The sequence below is a fragment of the Microtus oregoni genome, unplaced genomic scaffold (genome assembly GCF_018167655.1).
Source record: "Microtus oregoni isolate MIOR12 unplaced genomic scaffold, Mior012 000099F_ref0000060, whole genome shotgun sequence".
Taxonomy (NCBI): Eukaryota; Metazoa; Chordata; class Mammalia; order Rodentia; family Cricetidae; genus Microtus; species Microtus oregoni.
In genome coordinates, this window is record NW_024544712.1 from 2,800,139 (window position 1) to 2,814,776 (window position 14,638).

At 37.5% G+C, this 14,638-nt stretch overlaps 1 protein-coding gene across 1 annotated transcript in view; it reads right to left on the minus strand.

Moving 5' to 3' along the window:
* The window catches only part of LOC121443080 (E3 ubiquitin-protein ligase Midline-1-like), a 318,467-nt gene that overhangs the window by 72,141 nt on the left and 231,688 nt on the right, over positions 1–14,638 (minus strand). The window contains exon 3 of the mRNA XM_041644764.1: positions 3,412–3,507. Within this exon, the coding sequence (XP_041500698.1) occupies positions 3,412–3,507 (96 nt within the window). The remainder of the gene's footprint in view (positions 1–3,411; positions 3,508–14,638) is intronic.

A 14,638-nucleotide genomic window follows, 5' to 3' on the forward strand; every position in this document is an offset into this window, starting at 1 on the left:
TAATCAACCAATAACTGACTTGATTTAAGACCCGCTCCATGAGATAGAGCCCATACACAATATTGCTTGTGTGACCAAGAACCAGAGACTAGATAGGGACCTACAGTAAAATCAAATTTTAGTATTATAAAAAATGTAGCAAAAAATTACTCTTAATGACATTCTGCTACACTCATAGATCAGTGCCTTGTTTGGCCATTATCAAAGAAGCTTCCACCTTTGTTCCACCTCAGATGGGAACAAATACAGAAATCCACAGCCAGATAATATGTACTGAGTGTGCGACCTTAGAACACTTGGCCCTCAATGTAATGGCTGTGTCAAGTCCCTATCCTCAAAGCTCAGAGAACCTCCCACAGAAGAGGAGGCAGAAAGAGTGTAGGAGAGCTGGAAGGCATGAAGGACACAAAGAAACAAAGCTCGCTAAATCAAAAGGATCAAAGCTCTTATGAACTCAGAGACTGAGGCAGCCTGCACAGGGCCTGCACAGGTCTGCACCAAGTCGTGTGTGTGTGTGTATGTGTGTGTGTGTGTGTGTGTGTGTGTGTGTGTGTGTGTGTGTTATAGATTCCAGTTTAGTGTTTCTTATGGGATTCCTGAGTGTATGAATGAGTGGGTCTTTGATTCCTGTGTTATCTCTTGGGCTTCTTTTTTTCTGTTTGTTTGTCTTGTCCAACTCCAATGTGTTAGTTTTTGTTTTATGATGATATTATATTATTTTAAAAAGAGTGCACCTCCCTAAAACACAGTCACCAATCTAGGATACAGCAAATGTCTAAGTTACATTTTATGTGTCAGTGGGAATAAAAACAAAAGCTAAGAGATTACCTGTATTCCATAATTGATTTAAAGTTATAGTTGGATTGTTGCTGGTCTGTTGAGAAACATGGCTCTTTGAATTTAAAAAAAATAGTACATTCTATGAAATCAGTACCTGATTGTCTGCTGTGCTGTTCTTCAGTTGTGCTTTTATCTGAATCTGCAGACATCCAATATGCTATGATCTTTATTATTCTTTCTACTATATTGTGAATCTGCTTTCACAATTCTGGGCACATAAGGTCATGCATTATAATTACCTATTTAGAAGATAAATATGACTACAAAACATCATTATTTTGAGAGCAGTAAACTTTTGTCTATTTCTCCCCATCCCAATCTCTGCTAGGTTCTATGGTAACTTTTCAATTTTCTGTTCCAAGTACTTCAAGTATTAAAATCATACAGACTTTTTATGTTTGACTTATTTCACTTGGCACAATGTTTTAAAAGACAAATGTATTTAGGATGATGGGAATTTTCTGAATGTGGTGGTGAGTAGGTGTACAATATTAAAAATTTATTGAATGTTGCTGAATAGTGGGAAAGTTGTTAAAATGGTAAATTTTTACACATTCAAGTTTAAAAATTCCTCTCATAATTCTACTAACTATATTCTAGTAAGAGTAATTTTCTTTGATCGGTTTTTCTCTTTTTTAATGCTTCTATATTTTTGATGATTAGTATTTCTGATTCTGTAGTGGAAATGATGACTAATACATAGTCAAAATGCTAGATTCTTTCATGTTTCTTACAAATATATTTTAATTGAAAGAGAATTACATTTTTGCCTCCCCCTCTCCTTTCTCTTGCCCCTTCCAGGTTCTCTCCCTCCAATTCTTTCATGCCCCCTAGCTATCAAGTTAATAGCCTCTGTTTTCCTTGATTATTATTGTTATATACATATATAGATATGAATATGTATTTATAAATATATAAATATACTTTCATGAGTTTGAGAAAAAATAAATACATTGTCTCTCTAAACATGGATATTAGGGGAAGATGAACTATTGAAAATATTGTTACTTAGAGCAAAGAGATACAACTCTGGTATAGAAATCAAGATAAATATTCATTATTAGAATAACTCTCAACTTGTGACCGGAAGACAGGTAAGAAGAACATGGGCATGCAGATATCAGGTGGCAGTTGACCAGAGAGCCTTGTTAGGTTAAAGAGCAGATAGCTTGAAAACTTTCATTTGGGCGTATGAGTTAGGGCATGGGCAAAGATAGACTTTCAATTTCTCCTTATGCATTGTAGAATCACTACAGGTTCTGTTAGTGTTGCAATAGTGGGTTTTCACAACACTTATATGAAAGCTATGTAGAATGTAGTGGAGACCTGTAGTGGGAGAAACTATGTAAAATTAAATGTGGAATGAGACCTTGTTTGCAAATACTGTGTGTGCCAATGCCATGAAAGAGTAAGATGGGTCCTAACACAGTGGCTCAATTACGAAAGGAAATTTGAGCACAGTCTCTGAGATGCATAGAGAGAATAGCATGTGACAATTGAGGAATAGAGGGGAGTGCTGCAGCTGGAACCAGCAGAAGATGGGAAGGAGCAAGAAGGACCTTCCCTAGAGCCTTTAAATAGGAGAACAGTACTGCTGACATCTGCAATTCAGACGTCTACCATCTGGAAATATGAGACAATAAACTTATATTGTTTTATGATAATTAAGAATATGGTGCTTTGTTATAGCAGCCCTAGTAAACTTACAAAACACCTTCTAAATTGTACTTTCGAGGGGTGTTCTTTGTAAGGGTAATCAAAATCTACAATAATAGAAATGGCATGTAATACTCAATCAAGAAGGAGCTATAAAATGAGGGGCATTCAGCAGCCCTGGATGTGTAAAAAGTCTCCAAACTTCTACCTTTTGCCAATTTCATTTTCTGTATATATTTGGCATATGTAAAATATTAAATATTAAGAAAGATTTTTCTTTTTAAAACATTCATTTTAGTACTATTCTGAGTGGGTTTTTTGTGTCTATCAGTATGCGGGTGTGCATGTATGAGGGGGCCTGTGGATAACAAAAGAGGGGGTCAGATCCCTGGAGCTGGAGTTATGAGACTATAAGACACCCTATGGAGCTGGGTGGTGGTGCATACCTTTAATCCTAGCACTCAGGGGGCAGAGGCAGGTGGATCTCTGTGAGTTTGAGGCCTGCCTGGTCTACAAAGCAAGTTGCAGGACAGTCAGTACTGTTACACCGAGAAGCACTGTCTTGAAAACCCAAGAAAAAGATTGAGCCATCTCTCCAGTCCCAAGAAATATTTCTCCTTTAAAGTATAGAATTGAGTGGACAAAGGGCTGGAGAGATGGCTCGGTGGTTAAGAGCATTGCCTGCTCTTCCAAAGGTCCTGGGTTCAATTCCCAGCAACCACATGGTGGCTCACAACCATCTGTAATGAGCTCTGGTGTCCTCTTCTGGCCTGCAGGCATACACACAGACAGAATATTGTATACATAATAGAAAGATAGATAGATAGATAGATAGATAAATAGAATTGAGTAGACAGAAGAAGTTTAAGCTGGCACTTGTCACCTGAAATATGGGGGTAGAGGGTGGATACTCACTTCAACATGTTGACAGGTTTGGATGAGTTTAGCCAAAAGGGTCTCCAGTTCTGTGTTCCTCTTAATGAGATTGGTGAGATTGCTCTCCAAGTTTTGCTGTTTAAAAAAGGAAGAGAGAAATGTTATTCTGTGTACTTTTCTACTTTAGTAGGTATAAAACTGTTCATTCTCAGAAAAGGATGAATAGATATTTTTCAGAATCCTAGTGCTATTAACTCAATTTCAAGTATTTATAAATTTAAAATAGATTTTCAAAAGTTGTATCTCAAAGACTTCAGATTTGTAATGCCATTTAGCAAAGAGGACATGGGGTTTCTGGGTATGGCTCAATGATAGAGCACTTGCCTAGCAAGCACCTGGATTCTATCAAAACAAAAGAAAAACAAACAATAATCAAAACATAAATTCATTCCGCAATTTATTAAAAAAATTAGCCTGCTTTCATTTCCTCATATTTTCACTCAGATAGGCATAGTAAGGAAGAGAGCTTTTCTCATCTTTTTTTTTTTTTTTTGGTTTTTCGAGACAGGGTTTCTCTGTGGTTTTGGAGCCTGTCCTGGAACTAGCTCTTGTAGGCCAGGCTGGTCTCGAACTCACAGAGATCCACCTGCCTCTGCCTCCGAAGTGCTGGGATTAAAGGCGTGCGCCACCACCGCCCGGCCTCATCTTATGTCTAATATAAGCAACAAGAAACAGATAATCTCACTCCATTACTGAAAATGTTTATGAGTTGTAGAAAGTTCTTGGTAGAATTTTTGGGGTCGCTTATGTAAAATATCATATCATCAGCAAATAGTGAGAGTTTGATTCGTTCTTTTCCAATTTGTATCCCCTTGATCTTCATTTGTTGTCTTATTGATCTGGCTAGGACCTCAAGAACTATATTGAATAGATATGGAGAGAGTAGACAACCTACTCTTGTTCCTGATTTCAGTGGGATCTCTGGGAGTTTCTCTCCATTTAGTTTGATATTGGTTGTTGGCTTGCTGTATATTGCCATTATTATGTTTAGGTATGTTCCTTGTATCCCTGCTCTCTCCAAGACCTTCATCATGAAGGGATGTTGTATTTTGTCGAAAGTCTTTTTCGGCATCTAATGAGATGATCATGTGGTTTTTATTTTTCAGTTTGTTTATATGGTGGATTACATTGACAGATTTTCGTATGTTAAACCATCCCTGCATCTCTGGGATGAAGCCAACTTGATCATGGTAGATGACAGTTCTGATGTGTTCTTGGATTCGATTTGCCAGTATTTTATCTAGTATTTTTGCATCAATGTTCATGAGTGAGATTGGTCTGTAATTCTCTTTCTTAGTAATATCTTTCTGTGGTTTGGGAATCAGGATAATTGTAGCCTCATAAAAAGAGTTTGGCAATGTTCCTTCTGTTTCTATTGTGTGGAATAATTTGAGGAGTACTGGTATTAGTTCTTCATTGAAAATCTTGTAAAATTCTGAACTGAAGCCAACCAGTTCTGGACTTTTTTTGCTTGGGAAACTTTTGATGACTGTTTCTATTTCTTCAGCAGTTATAGGTCTGTTTAATTTGCTTAGCTGGTCTTGATTTAATTTTGGTAAGTGATATTTATCCAGAAAGTTGTCCATTTCCTATAAGTTTTCCAATTTTGTGGAGTACGGATTTTCGAAATATGACCTGATGATCTTTTGTATTTCCTCTGTGTCTGTTGTTTTGTCCCCCTTTTCATTTCTAATTTTGTTAATTTGGATATTCTCTCTCTGCCTTTTTGTTAGTTTGCATAAAGGTTTGTCTATTTTGTTGATTTTCTCGAAAAACCAACTTTTTGTTTCATTGATTTTTTATATTGTTTTTTTTTGTTTCTATTTTTTTTTTTGATTTCAGCTCTCAATTGAAGAAGACACCAGAAAGTGGAAAGATCTCCCATGCTCTTGGATAGGTTGAATTAATATAGCCAATCTTACCAAAAGCAATCTACAGATTCAATGCAAAATGCCAATCAAAATCCCAGCAATATTCTTCATAGATCTCGAAAGAACGGTACTCAGTTTCATATGGAAAAGCAAAAAAACCCAGGATACTGAAAACAATTCTGTATAATAAAAGAACTTCTGGAGGCATCACAATCCCTGACTTCAAACTCTACTACAGAGCTACAGTACTGAAAACAGCCTGGTAGTGGCATAAGAACAGACAGGAGGACCAATGGAACTGAATCGAAGACCCGGATAATAATCTACACACCGTCAAACACCTGATTTTTGGCAAAGAAGTAAACAATAACAAGTGGAAAAAAGAAAGCATATTTAACAAATGGTGCTGGCATAACTGTATATCATCATGTAGAAGAATGAAAATAGACCCATATCTATCACCCTGCACAAAACTCTAGTCCAAATGTTTCAAAGACCTCAACATAAAGCCAGTCACACTGAACCTTATAAAAGAGAAAGTGGGAACTACACTTGAACGCATTGGCCAGGAGACCACTTCCTAAATATAACCCCAGCATCACAGACTTAGAGAAACAATTAATAAATGGGACCTCCTGAAACTTAAAAGTTTCTGTAAAGCAAAGGACATGGTCAACAAGACAAAATGAAGGCCTACAGAATGGGAAAAGAGCTTCACTAACCCCACATCAGACAGAGGTCTGATCTTCAAAGTGTACAAAGAACTCAAGAAATTGGTCATCGAAAGAACACATAATCCAATAAAAAAATGGAGTACAAATCTAAACAGAGAACTCTCAACAGAGAAATCTAAAATGGCTGAAAAACACTTAAGAAAATGTTCAACATACTTAGTCATCAGAGAAATGAAAATCAAAACAACTCTGAGATTCCACCTTACACCTGTAAGAATGGCCAAGATCAAAAACACTGATGATAACGTATGCTGGAGAGGTTGTGGGGTAAAGGGAACACTTCTGCATTGCTGGGGGGAATGTAATCTGGTACAATCCCTTTGGATGTCAGTGTGGTGATTTCTCAGAAAATTAGGAAACAACCTTCCTCAAGACCCAGTAATACCACTTTTGGGTATATATCTAAAGGATGCTCAATCGTGCCACAAAGACATGTGCTCAGCTATGTTCATAGCAGCATTGTTTGTCATAGTCAGAACCTAGAAACAACCTAAACGCCCCTCAACCGAAGAATGGATAAGGAAAATGTGGTACATTTACACAATTGAATATTACACAGCAGAAAAAAAGATAACATCTTGAATTTTGCAGGAAAATGGATGGAGCTAGAGAACATCATTTTGAGTGAGGTAACCCAGATACAGAAAGACAATTATCACATGCACTCACTCATAAGTGGTTTTTAAACATAAAGCAAAGAAAACCAGATCACAAATCACAATCCCAGAGAACTTAGACAACAATGAGAACCCTAAGAAAGACATACATAGATCTAATCTACATGGGAAGTAGAAAGTAGAAAAAGACAAGCATACATAGATCTAATCTACATGGGAAGTAGAAAGTAGAAAAAGACAAGCATACATAGATCTAATCTACATGGGAAGTAGAAAGTAGAAAAAGACAAGATCTCCTGAGTAAATTGGGAGCATGCAGACTTTGGGGTAGAGTTGAAGGGGAGGGGAGAGGCAGGGAGGGGAGCAGAGAAAAATGTAGAGCTCAAATAAAAATCAATAAAAAATGTAAAAAAGAAACATATCTCTGTATTTTAAAGAATTCAATTTATTAACATGAATTTTATCTTATAGCTTAGGTTTGGTGATGTTTGTTTATTTTAATAGTCTTGCTTTGTAGCCTAGGTTCATTTCAAATTCTCTTCCCCTTTGACTTAACATTCCAAGTGCTTGGACTGCAGGTGCGAACCACCATACCAAGATTGCATAGTCATTTTTATAATGAGCGCATTTTTGTTTTCAGTGGGTTCTTTATCACGTATCTCTTTTCTTTTTAAAATGCTTTCTGTTCCTGTTCCAAAAATGCAACTACCCTCATAATTCTAAAAGAGCTAAAAATTATTATTGTTAAAATCTTTTGAGAAAGAGGAGATCCACATTTCCTGGCGTTTGTTTAGTGTTTCCCAAGGATCTGAGTTTAGCTTGTGTCTTGTAATTTTTGTCTGACAGTTCATCTGCTGTGAACTTTCTTCCCCATGCTATGATTTGGGTATTCATGTAGCCTAGCTAAGGGAGGTGCACACACTGATGTTAGAACTCTCCCAGAGGACACCCATGTGCAAGTGAGGTACAAATCCTGCTTTGGCTCAGTGCCTTGTTTCCTTCCACGTCACTTCCATGTCTGGCTTCAATTCCAGAGAAGGTGTGAGGTGTTCTGTGTGCCAAGTGTGTGCATGAGGAATCTTTTCTTTCAGCTGTTGGAGCCTTTTGCCACAAGACATATATAGTCACATAAGTGTTCCCTATATCCCCACTGTTCTACTTCATTCTTACTTCTTGGGAGCAGTCCAGCTTCAGTCTCCACCATTGCTTTTACCCCGTTTCTTGTCTTCTTGTCCTTGACCATAATCTGTTCTTGCTCATGTTTACATCATAAGCAATAAGTTTGTTAAGCTTGTGTATATATATATATATATATATATATATATATATATATATATATATTTATGAAGGCACTTTAGAGAATGGGTACAACAGCTCTGTAGATGAAACCTGACCGTTTTCAAACCAATCTTCCCTTCCACACATGCACATGAGAACGCTAGTACACACACACACACACACACACACAGAGAGAGAGAGAGAGAGAGAGAGAGAGAGAGAGAGAGAGATTCTACTGTTTGGAGAAAATGAACTGCAAAATTGGAGATTGAGACTGAATTCCATTGCTCAGTGTCCTTGATTTAGGCATGACTATCGTAAGGTGAATTTGTTAGCTTCTTTTCATGTTAACTTTATAGAATCCTTTTACTTTTCTTCATGGCTGACCACTGATAGCAAGAAATTTCTCAGAAAATACATCATCTAAACTGTTTAGAGTTCAATTGTCATAGGTATGACTTTTCTAAATCTGGTCATAAAGAGAGCCAAATAAATGCAATCCAACACATTCATATTTTACAAACATCTGCTTGCTTCCCCCTCCCATTATTAAGCATACCACATGCATAGAATCTGTTTTTAATCAACTGATACAAAGACTAAAGCCTGCGGTTTAAGCACTTTGACCTACCCAGATCCCTTGGGGTTATTAAAATTTAAATAGTATAAGTGTTATTGAGGTCCGCAAAGAATTAGTGAGGTAGTTAGAAATACAATAAAGGGAAATTAAACTGGGAGAGATTTGTTTCCAAGTAGTACCAAAGGGGCTGACAACACTTTTGAAGAGAACGTGGGCAATGGGACAGTAACAAAATCCCATCTTCGCTAAGCCATGCATTCCTAAGCTTCCACTACAGGGACTTCACTGGAGGTTTTCTGGAATTTAACTCTGTCACTCACACTCTGTATGGTGGCCTGTAGCTCTTTAACTTCCTAATTTTGAATTTTCTCTGGGTGAGTAAAAAAAGATAACACTTTTCAGTGTTAGACTCTTGGAACTAGAGTACTTCGGAGGTGAAGGAGAGAGGATCAGTATGTTCAAGGTCATCTTAAGTAATCTAAAACCCTGTCTCAAAACAAAACAAAATGAAACTTCCCCGTGTGATTCACATTTTCTTATGTATTTGTAAAAGAATCTAAAGAACACTCAAATATAGTTTTAGCTTTCTGCTGTTACCCTAAATCCACCAAGATTTCTTCATGTTCTGGTCAAGTCAAGCTATAAAGAAACCAAAATGTATAGGTGACCATTTATGACCATGAAGAGATGTGGGTTTTCATTCCAAACTGGCCTATCAGTGGATATATCTTTGGCTTAGTTTCCTATAAATAGCATGAGTATAATGGTCACCTATATCTATACTATCAGTAAGGTCATAGGAGAAAATAAACATATGTACCAGGAAGCTACAGAATTGTTGATTGAAAGGAAAAAAACATTCAGCCTGTTCTCACAGCTGGTGGATGGCTTTTTTATTCATACATGCACCTGTGATCCTCTGTCTCAGGACTGTATATAAACCCAGGAAAGGCAGACTACAGTTCTGGGGAAAGCCAACTGGTGCTGTTGGAATCAGGTCTCTACCAAAGGGAACTTCATTTTCTGAATGGGACCACTCAGTCGTAAACTATAAATCCCCCACCCCTGGGCTTCGTTGAGTAGGAATGTGTGGATCTGTAGCAATAGCATGCTCACTAACATTCCCTCTTTCTTCTCCCTTCCCAGTGCTTCTTGGATCATCTCCTAGTTCAAACTCGCAGAGTCTGCGTCTGGGAGAAGTCACCTCAAACTGCTTCCATGGGCATCCTAAAGCATTCTGAGTTTTGATGAGAAATGAGAGGGCGACTGAGCTGACAGTTCATTACTTTAGAAAGGTATTTGCAAATTGTCTCTCCTCCCTCAACTAATAGTCTAGCTTTCTGTTTCTAGAGGTCTCCTAGCCTCCAGATTCCAGGTTCTCTATTGGCACTGTTAGCAGACATCTAAATGGGAAAAACACATTTGAGACACATTTGGAATTTTCTAGTAGTTGCTGGTGTTTTTTTGTTATTGTTTGTTTGTTTGTTTGTTTGAGACAGGCTTTCCATGTGTAACAGTCTTAATTGTCTTGGAACCATCTCTGTGGACCCGGCTGGCCTCAAACTCACAGAGATACGCCTGCCTCTGCCTCCGGAGTGCTAGGATTAAAGGCTTGTGCCACCACCGCCCATCCAGTAGTTGCTGTTTTAAAAGGGAAAAAAAAACCCTAAGCTTAATGGCACTACTGTTTCAAAATGCAACTTGTATGTTAGCATTAGCAAGGTATTTTATGCTCTTTTTTTCTTTCTTCTTCCTGTCTTTGGAATCTTAACTTGATGGAGGAGGGTCATCTGTCTATTGGTTAATAAAGAAACTGCCTTGGCCCTTTAATAGGACAGAAAATTTGGTAGGCGGAGTAGACAGAACAGAATGCTGGGAGAAAGAAGTCGAGCTGCAGTCGCCATAGCTCTCCTCTCAGAGATGGAAGCAGGCTAGAATCCTTCCTGGTAAGCCATGACTTTGTGGTGCTATGCTCATTAATAATAGAAATGGGTTAACCAAGACATGAGAGTTAGCCACTAAGCGAGTAGAGCTTATGGGCCAGGCAGTGTTTAAAAGAATACAATTTGTGTGTTATTATTTTCAAAGCTAAGCTAGCCGTGTGGGATCCAGGTGGGAACATTGCCTGCCACTCCTTCTTTTACATTAACTCATACTTATCAGTCAAATTTCAAGTGCACCACAGCAACACAAAGCTAGTAATGAATAATACTTACTTCACTCACGAAAAAAAAAACAAAAAACAACTTTTTAGTGAGGAGCCACGTAGAACTGAGACTGTTTTGGTCTTACTTAGTCTGTAACAATGATTCAGTTCTGTTGCTGGTTCATCACAAAAGCAGCTACAGACAGAGATTATGAAAATGAGTGAACACCACACTATTGTACTCTAATAAAACTTTATTTACAAAACAGGTAGTAAATGAAATTTGTCTGTAATTATTGTTGCCAAAGCTTGGTACAGATACTACAATATAAAAACTAAACTGTCACCATTTTCTGGGATACTAGTATGTATACACACACACATACACACACACACACACACACACACACACACACACACACCTTATGTCAAACACTAATCTCTGTCTCCAATCTTTTGTGTGAGACTGCAGCCTCAGGAAAAAATTCTTTGTAGACAAAATAGAAATGGGTACTTTCTGTTTACAGCTGGTTAGCTTAGCCTGACAGAACTCACAACAATCTTGGGAAAATTCAACACCAGTGAGACCTGTAGACATATGTCTCCTAGAAATCTAGTCATTAATCTCACAAAGCCTGGTGGGTGGATTCAGACACGAGCTCTAAGACCCCCAAGAAGTCTTTTATCTCTCTGTGACTCGCTGTCCTCATGACATGCTAAGGGACAAGCAGAAGGAAACGTATGCAACCCCACAAAAGAAAGCCGGGCTCCCACAAAGCCAGTGCGTGCAGTAGGATCAAAAACCCATTGCCATTGTTCTTGAGTTCTCAGTAGTCCTCATTGTCCGCTATGTTCAGAGAGTCCGGTTTTATCCCAGGCTTTTCCAGACCCAGGCCAGCTGGATGGAGGTGGGGGTTCCTTGGACTTCCCACTGGACAGGGAACCCTGATTGCTTTTCGGTCTGACGGGGGGGGGGGGGGGGGGGGGGGGGGGACTTGGTTGGGGGAGGGGGAGGGAAATGGGAGGCGGTGGCGGGGAAGAGACAGAAATCTTTAATAAATAAATAAATCAAGAAAAAAATCCTTAGCAGAATTAGAACTAGAAAACAAAACAAAAAAAAAAAAAAAAAGAAAGAAAGAAAGCCGGGCACAAATAGTGTTCTAGAATTGTTGATTACATGGAATAAAGAACTTGGGTTCAACTTTGAACTTTTATGAGAACTATAAAAGAGTAATTTATAATCTACCATCAAAATAAAAAAGTATTTCCCTTCATTTCAAGAACTATTTTTCTATAGATTTTTAATATACTAATATGTAGCTATATGACTACATCTTATCCCAGGTTACATCTTCCAGAAATACCAAGTCCAATTTCTTAATAGTCTCATGATATTGTATTGATGTCACTATTCTTATCTTAGCTACATGCACACTCACACAGTACACACACTCACACGCTACACACACTACACACATACACACTCTATTGTTTGTGTATGTGGTGTGCATGTGTGCTAAATCTCAGTGAATGGTGTCCTATTATTTATGAAGCCTTTTTTACTTTCTAATCTAAATGGGCAAGTTTTTGTTGAGTCTTAAGCAAGTGTCTATTTCTCCTACTTCCCCAACTCTCTCACTGTTTCTGCCATCGACAGTGTTCTGTGGATCCCAACTTTATTCTCAGCCTGGCCATAGGCACATGCCCTTCCATGTGATATGCTTGTACATATCAGGAAATAATCAGCACTGAAAAAAGAGGAAACCAAAACCATAGTATGCATCAAGTACCTATATTATACTTGTTTCTGCTTATTTGTTCCCCACCATACATCTTCAAATAATCACATGGGAACATTTAGCATGAAAAACTGAATATTCGTTAGACATCCTTTCTGAAATCTAATGCAGTAAATTATTGCTACATTTATTTCAAATTCTATTTTAAACCAAAATAAATTGTTTCTAGGTTTAATGCATAATGTCATCCTCAGGTGAGTTTTATACATTACTATTAATTCTGAGAGAGAAAAGTCATTGTTGAGAAAGTAAACTGTCATGGTTTGGGTATGATTTGACCAGTCTTCAAGAATCCACTCGTAATTAAAGATATGGCCTCTAGGGTGGTACTACTGGAATGTTGTAGAAAGCATCTTTATGGTTAGGGCCTTGTGAGAGACCAGTGTGTAACACACCTTGGAAGGTGGTTTTCAAAAGACTCATTCATGACTCTCTAAGAGACCTGCTATAAAAGGCTGAACCTGGGCTTGCCCAAATCACTCTGTCTCCCAGTTCAAGATGTGATTCCTTACTTCAACATACACTTCCACCATTGCCATCTACCATGGCTATGAAGCCTTTAGCAGAGCTCAGTCTATGCAGGTACCATGAATGAATCCTGAGAATACAAACTAAACAAACTTTTCATCCACTAGCAGCTATGAAGCAAAGAGAGGCAGAAAGATTGGAAGTTCATGCCAGACCAGGCTACATAGGGAGCTACTGTCTTTCAAAAAATATAAAAAGAAAAATCAGTAAAGTTTTTCTCTCCATAAAATATTAGCTTCTCTGTGTATTTCATTATAGTGCATACACGCTTACTAATACTATAAAGTTTTAGTGAGTGTGCTACTACTTCAGGCATTCCAATGCTAGCTGCCTACCATATCACCATAGAGAAATACAAACAGTTCAGCGTGGTTCTTTTAAAGGTAATGAATGATGCAAGCAGTTAGAATGAATCTTTTAATACTAACCAAAAAGTTAATGCAGGCCAAATCTTAAAATATAAAATTGTAAAACCTGTGTGTCATACCTTTTTTACACATTAATTTTTCCTATCTTTTTCATTTTTAATGTGTACATTTGCAATGCATTTTCATGAAGCCATAGCTAACCTATTTTGTAGCACGTACTTAGTGAGGTTTATTTGAGTTGATAATTCTACAATCTATGTTGAGACAGCTGATTTTGACACTAATTTTGATATAAGCTTTGAGGCATTGATGCAGACATCAACAGAGAATAGTAAATCCAACTTAACAGATGAGCTTTGTACTTCTACCCAATCAAACAGCAAGGTAAGCAGACAAATGCCCCTAATTTCAGTCTTTGGAGACCCCTACCTAAGAGTCAGATTGCTGGGAATTAATGACTTGTCATTGAACACTACTATTAAAATGGATGCCTGAAATAGGAGATTTCAGTAATTCCTTTTGGGTTTTCCCAGGTTTTAAAGAATGTTTGCTCTTATTCTGAAGTCAATACTTCAGAATGTCTTTAAAGTATAATATTAGGTCTGGATACCTTTCAAGACAAACACAGATCTGGCTTGTTTCATTCTACAACGTTCAGAGCGACATCCAGGAACTGTGTTCATAGCCCCGACACCTAACACCGCCACTCTAACGCCATCAGGATACAGACACATCGAGTGCCACAACCCATGTATTTTCTTCTAAGGAACGTTAATCACATTCTTTAATATGAAAACACACTTGCCACCTGCATAAAAGCATAAATTCTTTATATGTAACTGAACTCTTAAGATGTTTTAATTACATTGCAAGAGTCTGAGGCTATCTTCAGGCATGACTCCCAAAAGACTGTAAATACACGTGATTTGTGTTGGTTTAATTTTTAATGCTTTTTTTCATTGGTTATGATAGTTACCATTTCCAAATTCCCTGGCAAGGCAGGCTGCCCAGGGAACTTCAAAAACCTAATAAAACACAATCTGCATACAAATACAAGTCTAGTATTCCATGGACTACAATTTAAATCATTTTGATATGTGAGCCTTTATTTACTTTTGTCAGATTTTATTTGAAATTTCTATATTAACATCACAAAATCAGTTCTATATATTTATAAATTCCATCATCAGGAGTTCAATGTTTATTTTTTTAACCTGGTAGTCAATAGTATATAGAGAACAAATTTTAAAGACTATTTATGTTTTTAAGTATATTTTCAAATTTT